Source organism: Gastrolobium bilobum, unplaced genomic scaffold (assembly GCF_033153095.1).
Source record: "Gastrolobium bilobum isolate Gb01-03AN ecotype WA unplaced genomic scaffold, APGP_CSIRO_Gbil_v1 utg728, whole genome shotgun sequence".
In the NCBI taxonomy this organism is placed as follows: domain Eukaryota; kingdom Viridiplantae; phylum Streptophyta; class Magnoliopsida; order Fabales; family Fabaceae; genus Gastrolobium; species Gastrolobium bilobum.
The window spans coordinates 85,377-106,260 of record NW_026899225.1 but is presented as its reverse complement, the minus strand read 5'-3'; the positions used below and the strand labels follow the sequence as shown (position 1 = coordinate 106,260).

The following is a 20,884-nucleotide window of genomic DNA, read 5'->3' as shown; positions in this document are numbered from 1 at the left end:
CAACTCAATAAATGCGGAAGCTAACTTTTTATTTCCAATTATGAAACATATTATATTAACCAAGTGGATTTACTTATTCTTTTTCAAAATAATGTATGTATGTAAATTGCAATATAAACTACACTGAATAACCTCATAATATAATTACGTATCAAGCCACGGAACTACAACTCGTAGACCGGACAATATCTGATACAATATGCAACTCAAGTCTGGAATGAACATATCTTATACCAATGTGGCATGGACAACCCTCATGCTCACCAAATAAATCACATATCTAAAACAAGTCTCAAACCATAAAGCCATATAACAATAATAAAGCATAATCATATCCAGATATGACAGTAAAGCAGCATGCATAATATTAGCTCAACTCCGACCTCCTGCCGCCAGAGGTCTCAATCTCAGAGGTACCTGTACCTAAAAATGTCCCCCACACGGGGTGAGATCTCTAAAAAAAATCTCAGTAAGACAAGGGGTCCTCAAGGACTCCTCCACCCCAAGCTCACTTACAAGTATATATACAAGTTCAAAACATTAACTGCGATGCACGTTCATGTTAGGGCAATATAGCTATGACAGTATATTCAAATGCTCAAATACTCATGTACTACAGTTCATATCTCATGTGATGTATGCAAATGCGGCTACCTTGGCCACGGAACAAGATAGGATTTACACACGTCTGCGACCTATCTAAACATAAGGGTCGCAGCCTTATGCCTTACACACCAGGGTCGCAGCCTAATCGTGTAAGTAATCAACATCACATCCATACATTACATTAACAGGCATATCCACATATCTCAGGCATATATATCAATGCATACATCATTTTCATAAAAGCATACCATGCATATAAACCCCCCTCCCATGGAGGTCGGTGGAACAAGCAACAGATCAATCCGAGGACCAGAAACTCACCTGACAAGCTAGTATTACTAACTAGAAGTCCACACAAGTCCACAGGTCTCCAAACAGCACATTCACAGTCTGTTTATACCAGAAATATAATTAATATTCACAGTCTAGAAGTTCATTGCATTAGGACAATGTTTCCTTTTTCGTTTAATGACAATAGGCTTCTCTCAAAGCCATAAGCCTTCAATCTAGGTGGTTCTGACTTATAAGTTAACGTGTTACAGAGGTTCATATTGACCAATCAAGGGTCCAGAAACCCCATCTATGCTTCTATTTGAACAACACAGCTTGCAATATGAAATTTTCAGAATATCCGGATATTTCACGGGGACATATCCGAATATTCATATCCGAATATCACAAACCCTATATCCGGATATCATATTCGGATATTTCGCGACAGAATGCAGTTCTTGCATTTCGTGAAGATATCCTTCTAAGACTCCATTTTTTTATGTTACCAGACGTTCAAATATGCGTATTTGAACCCATTTAGGCCAGTGTTCAAGTTAGTTACTTAATCACTTCACGTATCATGCCAATACTTGATCTTTTACAAGAAAACTCAAGAACAAAGGTAAGAAAATATCCCAAAGGCTCAAAATAGAGGAAAAGAATGATCTTGGAGCTTCCTTCTCAACTCTATGATTCTGACCTCACAAGACAACGAAATTGGTTCACAAGTTTGGTCTTTTTCTTCACAAAATGGCTCCTTAAAGCTACAAATGACAAGTAAATGGCTCCCACAACACCCAACCAAAGTGGACAACCCCCTACTCAGAGCACACAACAACTCACACTCTCAAGAACTGATTTTTCTCCCACACCAAAGTTGCTCTCAAGTGTCTACAAGGTTAGAGATTAAGAATCCATAGGAAATGTGGTGCCTTGAGGGATTTTCATGCAAGGAGGGCTATGGGATAAGGTGGCAACCAAGACACCCAAAGAGCTCTACGTAAACAATTCAGAAAACTGTCCTAGATTATTGTGCACAAGGCTATTTATATGTGCACGTAATTAATCCATCAGTATTAGTTCTAATAGCTTCCGCTAATCATTTTGCTACCAAACTTTATATTCTGAACCTAGTCATTTTTCTAGGAATTATCATATTTTTATTATAATTTTCGCAGCACTTCTTCGATATGCATTTTATACGTAGCCGGTATTAGTTTTGACATCAACGCTCATTATTCTTACTCCAAACTTGATATTCTGGTACTAGGTATTTTTCTAGAAATATTCATATACTTATTATGATTTTTTGGATACTTCATCGGTACACATTTATACCGCGAAGTAGAACCGGTATCCGCGCTATTCATGCGAAAAGAGACTTTAAGCATTATTCGGCTTTCTAAATAATTGTATTATCATAATTATTCCTAATCTTTATCAAATCCATGCTCCGGCATCGATAATCTTGTTTAATTAATTATTTAGCGGTGCAGATTCTTACAATGATCAAAGTTGTGATTCAACCAGTCATGATAACTTCTGTCAATATGCTATCTTGTTACTTTCACAATGTAAAATTCACAGAGAGATTCAATACATGATAGCCTATCATGCATTATTTCATGTTTGTCATAATTCATCCCATGTCAGAGAAGTAGGATGATTCGCAAAGATAATTCATATGCCTACGATATGTTCAGACTAGACTTTGTCAAGTTCAAAACGATCATTCCATATACATCTATATGATGTTTTTTATGGTAGGCCTCATTTTCATGCGACACTTACTAATATTGTGTCTAAGGAGATTCATAATCACTCTTTATGTCAATCCAATTTTGGGGTTGATTTATAATGGGATAGCTAATTTCTATAGTTTTTCTATACACCCTTTCAAATTATATCTTGTTTCACTGATGATCAAATTTCATTCTTGCGAGGTACTTTGGTTCTTCCATTTCGGGTACCTTGGCAATAAATCAACTAATGCATTATAATTGGTCATAATAACATTCATCTAGTTGGTCACGTTGCCTTAGAGAACTATAAACCTTAATGCAACTTTTGTGCCATATTGTCTTCTCAAACCTAAAAATATTCATCTCGTAAATTCCTTCAATATATTGCTGCATATAGGGCCTTCAAGCTCTATATCAAATATTATAACATTAAGTCTTTTAAGAGCCAAAGATTATCGCTTTCTAAGATGGTCTGTCAGCACATGGCATCAATAAAATTATACTTTTAATAAAGTATCTAATTTCCTATAGACATTCCATGTTTGCATGCGAGATCGATAATTTGCTAATGAGTGTTGTCCAACCCAAACCTAAAATTTTGAATCATTTATGGCATGGTCTAATTACCTATAAATAGAGGATTTCAACATAGATTAAGTAGCTTTTTTATAATTCTGATTGGATAATCCTAATTTGGGGATAGAGAAGCGTGTCTTTCATGCTTTGGAGCATCGGGAGCAGGTGGAATTTACGAATGCGCTGGGAAAAATTCAATAAGCTATCATACCAATGGAGTTTGGTGATTCTTTATTGCTTTCATGTGCTTTTGAAATCGCTAAGCTAGGCTAGATTTCTATGTAGTTAGGGAAAGATGAAACCCAATTGAGTTTATATGTTTATGAATTAAATTGTCTCTGAATTTCTTCCTTTCTATAATTGAATGAATTTGTCTGTATTAATGCTTTTTATGAGTTTGCTCCTCATAGATTGATTTAGGGGAATTGTATGACTAAAAATGTTGGTGCATGAACCCCGATTTAACAAATTCATCATAATCCTTGTGATATAGGGATAAACATAGGGTAATTGTGCAATCTTGTGATTCTTGATTTTAATGCATGTTTTCTTGAGGAATAATCGGGGAACTAATATTTTTTCAAGACTGCATAAAATTATGATAACAAGGGATTGCGCTCTAATAAATTTAGAAAGAATTGATTGACAATATATTAAGGACGAGTTCTTAACTTTTTAATTCATAACATATAGAAGAGATTGAGAGAAATCGAAACTCTGACTACACTTGTCTCAATTGTCAAAAACCAACCTTTTCTTAAATTCTTGTTGTTAAATTCTGAAATTCGTATGTTCTTAATCAATTTAGTTTTAATTTAATATTATTCGTAATTGTTTGTTCAAATGAATCTTGAGTAGTAAACTAGTGCTTGAATTTCGATTCTCGTGAAAACGATCTCGTACTCACGTACACTTTATTACTTCTACGTTCGATATACTTGCTGAAGTCGTAATAGTTATATTGACAAACTTTTTTTTTATAAACTACATTGTGTCTTACCGGCAAGATATAGTGTATTTTGTAAGAGTTTGTAAATAAAAAGTAACATTTTTCAAATTCATATGATTTTTTAAAATCTTATGAATCCGTATTGTACTTTCAAATCTTAAAATTTCTATTAAAGTCTTTTAAAATTCAATCCTATAAAATCTTGATTGTAAAAAAATCTTTTAAAAAAGTCTTTAAAGTCATTACAATTCTAGATAGTCTCTTAAAATCTATAAAAAAAAATTATCTTTTAAAATTCTAATCCAATACACCCACCTTAATGATATAGAAACACTGACCAAAATGTCACTGTTCACCAAGTCTTTTACCTAAATGCAACGCGCACAGTGTTATTTCCCAATCTGCCACGGGGGCAAGTTCGCTACCCGGTGTAGCAAACTCGATTTGCTGACGTGTCACATTTATAGTGGATAACAAGTACCAAGTTAAAAAAAAAAGTATGAAGTTCGCTCCCCCGTGTAGCGAACTTGGTGTCCACTAAAAACGGGGCATGTCAGCAAACCGAGTTCGCTACACCGGGTAGCGAACTTGCCCCCGTGGCATATTGAGAAATAACACTGTTCGCGTGGCATTTAGGTAAAAAACTTGGTGAACAGTGACATTTTTGTCACTGTTCCAATGATATACATTGTGATGACGATAATATAAGTGGTGAATTTGAAACATCATAACATTAAAATATACGGGTTTGCATTTATCATTTAACATGACACAAAAAAGTTTCCTACACACACAACATTTTGTGGGGCCCGCACTTTAAAAAAAAAAACTAAGGCACGCAAAACAAATCTCTATAACATTACACAATCACTTTTCCTACAACATAACTCTTATAAAACCCTAAAATATATATGTTGTAATCACAAGAGATGAAACTAAACATTTTTTTTTTCAAAGACTATTTATTTTCTTTTGTTTGTGACAAAAGCCTGCTTTATTTTAGAAAAAAATAATTTTTTTTGGTTAGGAATATATATTACTTTCATTTCTTGTAACTAGAAAATTGTTCTTTTATCCACTGGGACTAGCATAGTGGTGTGGGTGTGTGTAATAGTGTGTGTGAGTGTGTGTGTGTCTGTATTCGATTCCTGTAAGCTCCAAAAAAAGAAAATTATTCTTTTTATTTTTCCAATATATATTGATGGGTGTAGCTAGAGATATAAATACATTAAATTGGGTTAGATCATACTTAAACTTAAAAAGATCAAATTTATATAAAATATTTTAAATTTGGTCTCGTTTGTTAGCATGATAAATGCCAAATTATGAGAATTACTATCAAATTTATAATACCTACTACAGTTTCAATTGTAATTAATGAATCGTGGATTGCTTGAAAAATTAGAATACGAGAATAATAGAAATAATTCGTATGATGATCCAATTTTATTTTATTTTTAAACATCCTATGATGATCTATATCTACAAATTTTAATATTCAACTTAAAATATCATAAACCACCGCAAAAAAAAAAAAACTTATCTTACAATACTAAGGATGTGTGTGACAATCATTTTGTTTCTTAGCACTGTTTCTGAAAAGAAACAATTCTTTTTTATTTTTGTGTCTTGGAACAATTTATGAGAAAAAAAAATGTGTTTGATAACATGTTATATTTTTATTCTAAAATAAGAATTGTGTTTGATAACACAACGAGTAATATAATAAAAAATAATTCCTATTAAGCATAATTTTTTTTTGGATCATCACTTTTCTTTTCATATGGTGTGGTAGTGGTAGCCTTGGTCGTGGCAGCGACGATGGCATGACTATGATAGTGATGGTGGAGGTGACAACAGTATTGGTGGCAATGGTCGTCTCAGATACCCCGACATGCAACTTTTTGGAAAAAATGTGTGTCCGACACGTGTCCGACACGAACACGCTATGACACGTTTCGACACGCGGTCAACATTTTGGGGCATGCGGTCAACTCTCCGACACGTTTTTCCGACACGCAGCTAACTCTTTCCGACACGCGGTCAATGTTCCGACACGCATACGAGACGTTCCGACACGCGTCTGACACGTTTTTTTTTTTACTCTTAATTTTATTTTACTAACTAAACATAAAAATAATAATTTATAAGTCAATTTTTTTCTGTTATGAAATTTGACATTAAAATTAGCAAGATATGAAAAATTATTTTTATTTATATGAAATTTGAATATTTGATTGGTTATATGACTTATTATGGACTGTTATATGTATCAAATATAAATTATATTAAATAATATTTTTAATATTATTTAATATCAAGACGTGTCCCAACGTGTCAAAATATGACATTTTTTAAAATTAACGTGTCGGCGTGTCATGTCGTGTCCCGTGTCAGTGCATCATAGATGGTCGTGACATGGTGGTGGTGGTGATGATGGTAGTTGCAATGACATGATAGTGGTGGTGGTGGTGGTGATGACAGTGGCTGCGGCGATGGTGGTGGCGGTGGTGGTAGTGATGACGGCATTGGCTGCGACGATGATAGTAGTGATTGATGACGGTGGTGGTAGTGACGACGATAGTGGAGGGATTGTGATAGTAATAATGGTGGCGATGGTGGTGGTGTGGTGATGGTAGTACTGGTGGTGTGTTGGTAGCGATAATGATGGTGGTGCTAGTGATGATAGTGGCAGAGATAATGGTAGTGGTTGGTGGCAGTAATAGTAGTGGTGAAGAGTAATTAAGAGAGACAAATGTTTCTCATTTTATATCCAGAAACAAAAAAATAGAAATTATTTGATTTTTTTTATTCTCTAACACAAAAATTAAATCAGTTCATCTCAAAAATAAAAAAATAAATCAATTTTACTGAATGAATTTTTTATCTATTTCTACCCAAAACAAATATTAAACAAAAAAATTCTGAAAAAATTGTCATGAATACTTTCAAAAGCTTCATTCTAACACTGTGAGGCCATATTTAGTAAAATAAGTCTATGGGCTTTTTTACCATTATAGCCTTTTTTTAATAATTAATTACCAAATTGACCCTATTTATAAACTATTTCAAAAATTTAACCTCTCCAGAAAACATAACACCAATCTGCCCATGTTTGACCGTTGACCATGAAGCCTACCCGGGTACACCCCTACCTACCCGGGTAAATTTTAAAAATTTTTACCTACCCGGGTACACCCCTCCTTACCCGGGTATATTTCTTGAATCTGGAAAATGTTTGAATTATTTACCCGGGTAGAGATGGGTGTACCCGGGTAAATAATCATAACTCAAGCTTTTCTCTTCTTGCTTTTCTTCTTTGTTTCTGGTTTCTTTTTCAAACCCTGCAGAGTCATTTTAAGAATGGCCAATTTCTGAGCATCTGAGACAACCCTCTCCAACATCTTCCTCTTGCCATCTTCAGTTGTCTCTTTTACAGTTTTCCACAACTCAAGCTTGTCAACGCCCAATTCCTTCACCTCTAATTCTGAACATTTTTTTGAATTGTCTGACTGGTGACATGTAATAGCATCCTTTGTTGGAGCAGAACCTTGATTATTTGCTTCACTAATCTCAGGCATATGATCCAGTGGAATATCTTTCATCAATAACCTGTTTTCAGATTTTGTTCTCCATGCGTTAGTCCTTCAATTTAGAGATTTTCATTTGCTGTTCACACAAAGAGGATGGACGCACACAACCAGTTTATGATTATTTACCCGGGTACACCCCTCCCTACCCGGGTAAATAATTCAAACATTTTCCAGATTCAAGAAATATACCCGGGTAGGGAGGGGTGTACCCGGGTAGGTAAAAAAATTTAAAATTTACCCGGGTAGGTAGGGGTGTACCCGGGTAGGCTTCATGGTCAACGGTCAAACATGGGCAGATTGGTGTTATGTTTTCTGGAGAGGTTAAATTTTTGAAATAATTTATAAATAGGGTCAATTTGGTAATTAATTATTAAAAAAAGGCTATAGTAGTCAAAAACCCTAAGTCTATGGCACATTTATGAAGTAAATTTATTTTTTCCAGTCTAATAATTTGTCAGACCTAATTGTCCTTGCTAGGTATAGTTTTGAGTGAATGCACGTGTTAGCTTGAATGAATTATTAGCGACAAAAGCTAGTCTAGTATACTTTCAAAATTGGCTGTTGGCCTTAAACAAAACGACGAAAGCACGCCAATTTTGACGTAGTCAAAGAGATGTGGGCAAGCAAAGCACGTTCATCAACAAAGTCGGCAAGTCGCAGTTAAGAATGGCCGCACACTCTGCATCAATTTAACAGAATGTATTTTGTTTTTTAAGTGTGAGATTGATTTCTTTAAATTAAAAATAATATAGTGAATTATTTAATTTTTTTTTATCAAAACACACGACACATATAAATTACAAAATATAAGCTGTAGAATTTATTATTAAGAGAATTATATTATCCGACAACTAAATCTTAATAAATTTTACCTAGTTTATCCTTGCTGTGTATCATTGTATTCGGGAGATATATTATAAGAGGAAAATGTGTATAATTTTAAAAGATGTAAAATTATGTCATTATAAGTGAAAGAAAGAGATAGATAAAGAAGAAGAGAGAGTGGACAAAAAAATATAAAGGTATGAGTCCCATCTCTTCTTTATGAGAGTGAAAAAATATAAACTGTGTCATTTAAAAGGACAAACATTTTTTCTATAATATAATCTGAGCAAATAGAAACTTCCATTTGAATGTCTACCTTTGGTATTCTTTTCTTTCTTTCTTTTTTTTAATAAGAAGGTTGAAAAGTAGTTCAAGGTGACAGTGCTCTAATTTAAGATTTGAGTTAACTCTGCTCTTATTACATATATGAGATGTATTTATCTCATATAGAGATAAATTAGTGGGATCAATTATTTAAAAAAAAAAAGTGAATCCCACTATTTTATTTTTGTTATATGAGATGATTATTTTCTTACATATATTACTTAAATTTTTTGTTTTCAAAATAATTATAATAAAAAATTATTAAAATAGTATTTTAAAAATAGAAAATACTGTTTTTTTTCAAAATTAGTCTGATTCAAACATGCTTTTAATAATAAAAATGTAATGACAGTTGAGCAAAACGACATCAATTTAGTTTTATACAATCAAAAATTTAAAATGGCTTAATGAAATAATGACGTGTTCAAACATTCGGCTAGTCCAAGTTCAATCGTGGACTAAATATACTAATATGTCACTTACCTAAAGGACCATGGAGCCAGGAGAAAACGTCTACATGAAATAAAACCATGGGTCTTTATTTTATCATGTTACATGATGTCATGCAACACTAAAAGACAAAAAATAAAAATAATAAAAAAATATGATAAGACACTTTGTTCAATAATTTGGTTTTGTCTTATCTTAACATAACCAAATTATTTTTCCTACAACATAACTCTTATTTATCCCTAAAACTATTCAACATACTTAGAATTTATATTTTTCGTCTTCCATTGTATTTGGAATGAGAAGAATAATTGTAAAAAATTTTCTACGAAATTCCCACCGAATGGCCGTTGATGATGAACTGGAATGTTAGCACTCCCACTCCAGAGTCTAACCGCGGTGTGTATATATCAATTCTCGATATAAAAATAATTTAATTTTTTTTGTAAGTAATATATCAATTCTCGTTATAAAAATAATATTTAAATTAATTTGTATATGCTTAAAAAAATATAAAATATAAAATATAAAATAAAAATATAAGATTTTATTTTATTTCCCTTAATTAAAGGAAATCAATCAATTAATATAAATAAATAAATAAATAAAACGACGTAATTTTGGAGTGGTCGGAGATAAATTATCTCAAGCTGCTTGAGATAATTTTATCTCCGGCTACTAAATCATAACCGTACAAAGATGGATCAATTGTGATAAAAGAAAAGAGAGAAAAAGAGAATCACACCATTCAGAGGTGAATCAATTAATATAAGGAAATAAATAAACAAAACGACGTAGTTTTGGAATGGCCGGAGATAAACTTATCTCAAGTTACCAGAGAAATATTTTTTCCTATATATATATATATATGGGAAAAATATTTCTCCGGCAGCTTGAGACAAGTTTATCTCCGGCAACCCCAAAACTACGTCGTTTTATTTTATTTTTTTCTTATATTAATTGATTCACCTTTGAACGATTATGATTTTCTTTTTCTCTCTCTTCTTTTATCACCATTAATTCATCTTTGTGCGGTTATGATTTAGTGGTCGGAGATAACGTTATCTCAAGCAGCTTGAGAAACGATAAGCCCTATATATATATATATATATATATATATATATAGGCAAAATGATTCCTGCAGCCTACAGCTAGCCAGGATCCGCGTCCGGATCCTAGGATACGGCACCGGATCCTTGTTTTTTGATTTTTTTTTTTTTTTAAACGTCGTGGGGCAGGCAAAATGATTCCTGCAGCCTACAGCTAGCCAGGATCCGCGTCCGGATCCTAGGATACGGCACTGGATCCTTGTTTTTTGTTTTTTTTTTAAACGCCGTGGGCCCCACTTTTCTGTGTCAGCTTTAGAGAGTGTTATCTACGGCGGCTGCAGAAATGATAAGCCCATATATATATATATATATATATATATATATATATATATATATATAGAGAGAGAGAGAGAGAGAGAGAGAGAAAGAATGTTATACTTACAACCTTTTCTTTTTACAACCTCTTACAATCATATCTTAACACCGTTGATTTTCGTCAATCAGCAGTTATCATTTATTGTGAATTAATAATTAATTAATGAATTTAATTTGCGAAAATAATAACCGTTGATTGGCAGAAATCAATGGTGTTAAGATGTGGTTGTAAGAGATTGTAAAAAAAAGGTTGTAAGTATAATCTTCCTCATATATATATATATATATATATATATATATATATATATATATATATATATATATATAGATAAATAGATAGATAGGCTTATTATTTTTCAAGTTGTTTGAGATAACTTATCTCTAGCTACTAAATCATAATTGTATAAAGATAGATTAATGGTGATAAAGAAAAAGAGAGAAAAATAAAATCATAATCATTCAAAGGTAAATTAATTAATATAAGAAAATAAATAAACAAAACAACGTAATTTTTGAGTGGACTGAGATAAATATATATCAAGCTGTTTGAAAAATATTTTTCCCAAAATATATATGGTAAAATCATTTCTGCAGCCGTTTTACGTACAACAACGACAAATGTATGGTTATGATTCCCCGCATTTAATGCTTTCTAATATATATATGACAAGTATTTGATTGTTGCACATGCAGCAGTTAAAAAAATATAAATTCCAATATATATATATATATATATATATATATGGCGGGTCCTACCTTTACAAATTAGTTTGAATGTGTTTTGAAGGTTTATTTTTATTTTATTTTTTAATTTCTCAATCGGTTTATTAATTAATCTATTAGTTTTGTTGAGTTGGACAGGATTATATATAAATATGACCAATTTTTTTCTATCAAATCTAAATCTTTAATCCAAATAATATTTAAAATTCGAAGTCATTTAAATTTAAATTATGGTGTTAACTATGGTCCATAAATTTTCCCAGAACATATATTTTGAAACTGAAAGCTACTCAAAGCCATTTATTGCGTGCATATATTTTACCAGAACATATATTTTGAAAATAAATTCAATTATATTCTCTATTTCTAAAATAAATTAAACAAGGTTCATTAAATAAACTAAAAAATAAGAAGCATAAATAAATAAAAATGCATGCTATTACTATATCAATTTAAATTGTAACTCCAAATCCCCATAAACATACATCTCAATGACATTGAACTCATATTTTCAAATTCAACTACATTAAAAATGACATATGTCACATTCTCTTAATTTATTATTCCGCAAATTGCAAAAAAAAATTAAAATGAGTTCTATATTTTTTTTGACAAGATGAAACAATTTTAGTTTTTCTTTTTTAAAAAAAAATGCATGACCCGACCGAGTCACTAGGTCACCGATTTTGTCCAGGTTTTGATTGAATTTGACCGAGTCGATGCATGATCGGTCCAATACTTGACCCGAACCGGTTTGATGACCGGTTCGCCGAGTTCCGGGTCGACTCGGCCAGATCGGGCCAGATTTTATAATATGTCTTATTTTTAAATAATAAGACATACAAAAATAAATAATGAAGAAAAAGAGCATTTTACTTTTAACTTATTACGTGTTTAGTATGCACCTAGTATGTCTTATTTTTATTTTATTTTTCTTTTGAAAATAAAAATTTAGTCAAACATATTTTTATAAAAGCTGGTATTATAAAAGAGTATTTTTTTTATAATGAGAAAAATATTAAAAATTAAAAATTTCTAAAAGAAGTTTTTTCTTAAAGATATATGTCAGTTTTTTGGAGTCTTCATATTTATTTTACAGTTTTATCTTTATTATAAACTCATATTTATAAATCTTACTCTTTATGCTAATAATCATCATAATAAAAAAATATTTTATCTTTTTTTCTTCAAAACTACCGTAACAACTTTATGTAATCACTAAACAGTTTTTAATTTATTTATTTTTAACTTTAACTTAAAAAACTTAAATTAAACTATTTATACCACCAAATGTAAGTTCTTTCAGTAACCTTACACATAATATGATAAAGTTTTATGAATGTCATGTCATATATTTCAAAAAGGTACGAGATTTATTTTATTTTTGTATTTTTTTCCAGTGAAACTCACTAATTGTTTATGTTTATGGCATAACACTTCTTGTATCAGGTAATATAATATGATACTCATAAAACCCTGAATAATACAAAATCGGTTTAATAAGGTAGTGGGAGGGACTAATAAAATAAGGAATCTCCAGATCGGCTTTGATTTAGACTTAGAGCGCAGCCGGTGGCTGAACGGAACCGTATACCTGTTTAATATTTACAACAAAGTCTAACCGGTTCAATAAAGTAGTGGGTGTGGGACCACAAGACTGGTTTTGGTCTATACTTGAGAGCGTAGCCGGTCGCAGAACGGAATGCATGTTTAATATTTGGACTAAAAAAAATAAGTTGGTGGCCATCCATGGAACCTTATAAGTACCAAGCAACATAGTATTACTCTGCACCACAGTCTCACTGCCTGTTTGATTACGTACCAAAAAAACAAGAAGGAAAAAACACACACTGCTTGTTTTGACTAGAGTTATCTTCCATGGCAGAGAAAAGCAAAATCCTTATCCTCGGACCAACTGGAGCCATTGGAAGACACATAGTCTGGGCTAGTGTTAAAGAAGGAAATCCCACTTATGCCTTGGTCAGGAAAACCACTGGCCCCGTTAACAAGCCAAAGCTCATCACAGCCGCTAATCCTGAAGACAAGGAACAGCTCGTTGAGAGCTTCAAGAATTCCGGTGTTATTCTCGTCCAAGTATGTGCTCTGAACAACAATCTGATCAATTTTGGAACTATAATTTCCAACTTATTAATTGTTCTGATGTTATCTATATGCTTTTTGCTCTCTCTCTCTCTCTCTCTCTATGTCTTTGATTTCTCAGGGTGATATAAATGATCATGAAAGTCTTCTTAAGGCAATCAAGCAAGTTGATGTTGTAATCTGCGCTGCTGGTAGACTATTAATAGATGACCAGGTGAAAATCATTGAAGCAATCAAAGAAGCTGGAAATGTCAAGGTTTGTAACATAGGTTCCTTTTACTGAATGAATAAGGCTACTTTAAATGAACTTTTCTGCTGAATTGTGATACTAACTAAAATTGCTTAATGCTTTCTAGATTGACATAAAATTTTATACCCCAATAATTCATTCAATGGTTGGACTTGGAGTAGTTATAGTTATATCAAGTGACGATTCTTAATTTCTTATGTCAACAGAGATTCTTCCCATCTGAATTTGGGCTCGATGTGGACCGTCACGATGCAGTTGAGCCAGTTAGACAGGTTTTCGAGGACAAAGCAAGAATCCGAAGATTAATTGAAGCTGCTGGAGTTCCATACACTTATCTCTGTTGCCATGCCTTCACTGGTTACTTCTTACGTAACTTGGCACAGGTAGATGCCACTGTTCCTCCTCGGGATAAGGTAGCCATTCTAGGAGATGGAAATGTCAAAGGTAACACCTTAGTCACGAACAGTTTTTGCACAATTAATAAATAAAAGGCGTTCAGTTTCAGTTGCCTCAAAGGTTTAAATGTGATTTACTTGCTTCAGGAGCCTATGTTACTGAGGCTGATGTGGGAACTTATACCATAAAAGCAGCGAACGACCCTAGAACATTGAACAAAGCCGTGCATATAAGACTCCCTGCCAATTATCTGACAGCAAATGAGGTCGTCTCTTTATGGGAGAAAAAGATTGGGAAGAACCTTGAGAAAACTTATGTTCCAGAGGAACAAATTCTTAAGAACATCCAGGGTCAGTAACAAAAATCATTTTAAGACTTCAGAATTTCAACTTTATAGAATAGGATATGAGTATCATGTTACATCAACTTTGTGAAATTAATTAACAATCAATTAATTTATGGTATCTGCAGAGTCTTCTTTCCCACAAAACTACCTGTGGGCTTTGTACCACTCACAGCAGATAAGGGGAGATGCAGTTTATGAAATTGACCCTGCAAAAGACGTTGAGGCTTCTGATCTTTACCCTGAAGTGAAATACACCACTGCTGACGAATTCTTGGATCAGTTTGTCTGAATTTTAATATCTGAGGAATGCGTTTTTGTCACACAGCAACATGCTCAATAAAACCAGTGCCTTTTTTTTCCTTATTATTGTTAATTGGCCCTACAGGCTTTGTAGTTTGTACCACTTCTTTTTGCTTGTTACTTGTGCTTGTGCTGTCCTCAATAATCCCTCCACATTACTGTAATCTTCTACCAAAAATAATAATATCGTAATCTGTGCTGCTGTTTGCATATCCATGTTTGTTTTCAAATTTCATTGTCACTGCTCATTTTCTACTTTATGATGGTGAAAGGTCAGTTTAAAAAGTTATTCAAAGCAGACCCCAGAATGGACTAACGTTGTGTGACCGATTGAGTATACGGACAATTATCTAATTCTAGCAGACAATTATCTTACGTATATGGGATTCGATTATTACTAAGCAGGGTTTTGAAGTTGAGAGCTTTAATCTTTTAAATGAGTCCGTCCAAACTCGACTCTTAGTAGATAAGGTCTAAACTCTAAAGTGATGCATAAATATCAAAAGTGTCCAGTAATAATAATAATAAACAACTATTTAAAATATACATGACATGCACATGGACGTTACCAACCTTGGTGTCAACTGTCGAGTCATTTTCAACAATTGTGTGCTTAATTTAATAAAATTGAACCGTTATGACGAAGTGCCAAATTTCCGAATGGTGTGAATGGCAATATATAATAGGAATGGGGCTGCCAGCAGGCATCTGCACGAGATTTCAATTATTTAGGCATTCATCATACAAATAAAAATAAAATATTAGGCATTCAGCGAATTGCGTCGAATGTTTTAGTTCTGTACGAAATTACATTGCATAGGCCAAAGCCCAAAACGCAAAATTGAGCTCACTTCAGATTCAGACTAAGACTACTCTGCGCTCAGGCCTGGCCCAATATGTTTTAGGTTTGTATTTTCCCAGCCCAATTTATTTTCTCATATGGCATATGATTTATCAATATAAATATGTCCAAAAACACAGAGTACAAAATATCTACATATATCTTTATGTACAGTAAGTGTCATAGTAAGTAATACCACACTATAGTTATATAAAATCTCAGATCATCCTTAAAAAACCATCAATGGTTTAGTTTATAACATCACCCTTTCCTTAAAACACTTTTTTTTTTTTATATTAGTAAGAATTGAATATATAACGTAACACAAACTAATCAAACTTTTCGTCATTAGATGAATCCTAGTGACTTAACACACTATTATGCTAGGTTTTTCCTAAAACACTTTGCGCCCTTTACTTCTCGCTTTCATGGAGCAACCATAATCACTACGTCGTCCCAATTATTCATCTTCTTTGCTTTGAAATATCTCATCTTGCATTCCCATTCATCCCTTATTCCAACAACTGTATCCAAATAAATTCTCCCGAATTTGTCTTAGCTGTGTATCACTGTACTCGGGCTAAAAAGGGTTCAAACAGAAACTTCCGTCTTTGATTGTCTACCCTTCACTTTTTAAAAAAATAAATAGAAGAATGTTGAATAGTAGTAGAAGGTTATGTTGCTTTTATTTCAACGTTTGAGTTAACTCTATACTCTATATACAAGGCTTTTTTGGAACACCTGATAAAGAAGACAAGATAGGATAACTTATCATATCCTACTTTTATTTCTTGTTTGATGGGTGAATAAGATATGATTAGCTTATCATGTTATCTCATTTTATCCAATACAATACATGATTTCTTATCCTATTGAGGGAACTGGGTTAGGATTCAACAGGATAGGATAACAATATACCCCACGCTACTCAATATATCCCACGCTACCCAATATATTTGTATTTATTGCATTATATTTTCTTTTTTTCCTATTTCTTTCTCCTTTTACATAATCTTATCAGATTGCTAGTTAGGTGCTCATCAAACACAAGACATGATATGAAAAATTTGTTGTGTCATGTTAAATGACAAATGCAAACCCCATACAATAATTAATTTATTTTTCGATTAAATAATTATAATAAAAAAATTATTGAAGGACATTTGATGTGATGACATATTATTAATAATAAGAATGTCATGACATTTGAGCAAACGACATCAATTTATTTTTATACTGAGAAAAAACTTAAAATGACTTAATAAAATAGTAATGAACACCAACATTTAGCTAGTCCAAGTTCAACTTTGGACGATGAAGCCAGAACACATAAAATAAAGGGGAATATTAATCTTATGTTACATGAGAGTATTATCTCATGCTATAGAGAGAGTTTAAGTGGGGTCCACCATTAAAAAGTAAAAAAGAAAAAGAAAAAAGAAGGGGTGCGATTTTCGATGTGAGAGAAAATGAGATAACTACCTCATGTAAAATGAGAGTAGTATTTCCCTAAAATAAAATCATTCAACTTAATTCACTTGTATTTCGTATTCTTTGTCTTCGATTCTATTTGGAATGAATAATGATGAATAGTAGTAACTAGTAAATTTTTTAAACGAAATTGTCTATGAATGAATGATAGCCGTTGATGATGCACTGGGTTGTTAGCACCCGGTCTCCTGTGGGTGCATTTGTGTTGCAGTCTCATTATTCGTAGAAAATTCCTGAAATCTGTTTCGAACCATATAGCGCTTTTCTCTTCTTTCTCTTCTTGTTTTCTTTTTCTTTTTTATACTTTACCATATAACGCTTTCATTTGGAATGTAAATTGATTTATATAATTTATTTTTAAATTCATTTTTATATCCATACCATCAAAGGGAAAAGATAAACTAAAGCTCACTATTAGTTATTTATCTTATTGTATATAACGATTTTAATTTATTAATAAATAAATAAAAATAAAATCAATAGTTAAAATTGACTGCAAAATTTATTATTTTTATATGGTGTAAATTCATCATTACCTTTTTGAAAATTTATGACTGCATTGTAATAAAAAAAATTATCACTACATATACATTGCATAATTTTCTACTGAAATTGTGTTTATCAATACAATTTATCAATAGAAAAAAGGAAATGTTATAGTTACTATTTTTTTTAGGGAAAAGTTCATCAATGTCTCTATGGTTTCTTTCAGAATCACATATGTTCCTGTGGTTTTTTTATCACATATGCTCATGTGCTTTGTAAAACATAAAAAACCATAGAGGCTGTTATGGACCCGTATAATGGGCCCATTAAGTAACAAGTCCAACAAGGGGCAATCCAAGATATGGATTGATGTTAATCAAGGATACTAATCTTAATGTGACAGCATAGCTATCAGGGCTGGACTCTCACCGTAGGAACCAAAGGCCCATCCACACTACCTACAGGTAACCTCTATAAATACAAAGGCAAACCCTAAAGGTACAAACATTCTCTCTCTTATTGTTATGCTGTCACTATGCACACACACCCCCCATTGGCTAACGCCGTTATAGTATTCTGTGCACAGTGATCTCCTTGACTCAAGGGTATCTCCCTCATAGATACCTTGGAGAGGGCACGAGATCCAACATTAACGTACTAGCCTAATTGGGCTAGGCATCTCTGTCTCAAGGACAGAACAGAGGCATATGTGATAAAAACTATACCCTTTTACAAACCAAAGGGGAATATATGATAAAAAAAAATCACAGGGACATAAATGATTCTGAAGCAAATCACAGGGGTATTGGTAAAGTTTTTTTTTTTTTTTATTACTTGTTACTACTAAATCTTAACCGTTGATTTTTTACAATCTAACGATTATAATATATTGGATCACACTTATTAATTAATTATTAATTCTAATAAATTATAATCGTTAGATTGCAGAAATCAACTGTTAAGATTTGATATTAACAAGTAGTAAAAAAAAATATAGTAACTATAACCTCTCCCTAAAAAATTTATATATTAATCCAATTTCTAAATTTTTCAAAAGATTATTGTTAAATCTGAAAGTTTGAATTCAAGAGTTTAAATTTGAAATTCTATTGTATCTTAGATAAAGTTTGAAAAGTCTTTATGAGTTGTTTTAGCCTTCTAGGAATGCTTTAAGGAATCTGTTTCCTAGCAAATAGGTCGTTAGGTTGTTATGTCTTTGTATATAAATATACCTCAGTTGAGGAATAATTACCGTGAATGAAAATCGTCATATTACTTGTACGAAAGTTTTGACATAGTATCGAGTATGTTATGATCCTGGGACGTCCTCATTTGTATCCCACATTGTTTTTTTCACTTCTTTTTCCACAACTTTATCTTTCGTAACCCTATTTTTCCTTTTCCCCCATGGATAACCCTAACCCTAACTCTTCCTCATGTCACCAACCTTGAACCCCAAGTCTTTGGCTACGCCACTTATGTTCATCTTCCCAAGCCTCTTCGGTCCAAGTTTGATCCTTGTGTAAAAAAAGTGTATCTTTGTTGGCTATTCTAATTCTCAAAAGGGGTATCCGTGTTTTGATCCTATATCTCATAAAATTCCATAAATCTGGACAATACTACTCAGAGGGAGACTTAGTTTATTCTTCCTTGGGGGAGCATGTCCTACATCAGTTTGGAGAAACGAAAATCTCTTTTTGACCAGATTACCCCTATTGCACCTTTCACTCCTTCAATGTCTGCTCATAGCTCATTTTCTAGTCTCACAGGTACTTTTCCTTTTCTTAGAACATCAGGTCTAACTTACATACTTGAGGTCTCACCTTTGGACATCCCTAAAAGGCACATTGAATAGGTCAATGACATACAAACTGATTTATCAATACCTATTGTATCTCAAAATCCCCCACACGAGTCAAAAGATCTCTTCGTCCAACTAAGGGCATGCCTAAACATTTATATGAATCAAATCCTAAAGTAAAAACCAAATACCTGATTAGCAGCTATGTATCTACTCAAAACCTATATGAATCATGTGCTCTAAGTGCTAATCAATTATCTAGTGTATGTATTCCGAATAGAGTGTAGAAAGCATTGGATGATCCGAAGTGAAAAGCTACCATGAATGTAAAAACGAAGCACTCCAAAGCAGCAACACCTGGGAACTAGTTTCTTCACCAAATGACAAGACAACAATTAGCTGCAAATGAGTGTTCAATGTGAAACTAAGGGATGATGAGAGTATTGACATATTTAACGCAAGATTGGTGGCTAAAGGTTATCCTCAGAAATATGGTATAGATTATCAAGAGACATTTTCTCCTGTTGCCAAACTTAATACAATCCAGATTCTGATTTCCTTGGCAGCAAATAGAGATTGGTCATTAAAGTAATCTGATGTCAAAAATACTTTTTGGAATTGAGATTTGGAAGAGAAGCTATATATGGATGTGCCACCCTGAGTAAAGATTTCATCTTCAAAGGAAAATGTAGTTTGCAAGTTAAAAAAAGCTCTGTATAGTCTTAAACAGACACCAAGGGCATGGTTGGGAGGTTTAATCTAGCAATGAAGAAATTTGGGTATACACTGAGTAATGCATATCACATTTTATTCTTTAAACATATGGAAGGAAAAATAACCAATCTCATAGTCTATATAGATGATATGGTCTTCACTAGAGATGATGCACGCGAGATGAGGTCACTTGAACAACACATATCCATTGAGTTTGAAATGAAAGGTCTGGGCCAGCTGAAATATTTCTTGAGAATCGAGGTTGCAAGGTCTAAACAATGGATTGTGTTACCTCAAATAAAGTACATTTTGGATCTGCTATCTGATACTAAAATGTTAGCCTGCAAACTGGCTAATACACCAATTTCATGAACCACAAGCTCGGCATCTTTCCGAATCAGATTGGAACAGATGTTAGCAGACACCATAGACTAGTGGGGAGAGTTATTTATCTATCGCATACAAGACCTGATATTGCTTATGCAGTAGGAGTGGTGAGCATATTTATGCATTCTCTTAATGAAATCATATGAAAGCTGTCATTAGAATTCTGAGATACTTAAAAGGGTCACCTGACAGAGGTCTTCTATTTTCTAAAAATGAGCATAGAAGGATACACTGACTCTGATTAAGCTGGAGACCAAACCACAAGACAACCCACTTCTGGGTATCTC

At 32.8% G+C, this 20,884-nt stretch overlaps 1 protein-coding gene across 1 annotated transcript; it reads left to right on the top strand.

Annotated features, from left to right (window-relative positions):
- Positions 1–13,299: 13,299 nt before the first annotated feature.
- On the top strand, positions 13,300–15,067 carry LOC133288536 (isoflavone reductase). The gene is made up of 5 exons (XM_061486317.1): positions 13,300–13,579; positions 13,707–13,841; positions 14,042–14,279; positions 14,378–14,581; positions 14,703–15,067. The coding sequence occupies exons 1-5, from the start codon at positions 13,364–13,366 to the stop codon at positions 14,864–14,866; spliced, it is 957 nt and encodes a 318-aa protein (XP_061342301.1). The 5' UTR covers positions 13,300–13,363; the 3' UTR covers positions 14,867–15,067.
- Positions 15,068–20,884: the final 5,817 nt, after the last annotated feature.

What these genes read in the sequence shown, in the direction of transcription:
- LOC133288536 (XM_061486317.1), top strand. Translation starts at nt 13,364, where the DNA reads ATGGCAGAGAAAAGCAAAATCCTTATCCTCGGACCAACTGGAGCCATT. An exon ending in AAGAAGCTGGAAATGTCAAG is followed by an intron (nt 13,842 to 14,041) that starts GTTTGTAACATA and finishes TTATGTCAACAG; the next exon opens with AGATTCTTCCCATCTGAATT. An exon ending in AATTCTTAAGAACATCCAGG is followed by an intron (nt 14,582 to 14,702) that starts GTCAGTAACAAA and finishes TGGTATCTGCAG; the next exon opens with AGTCTTCTTTCCCACAAAAC.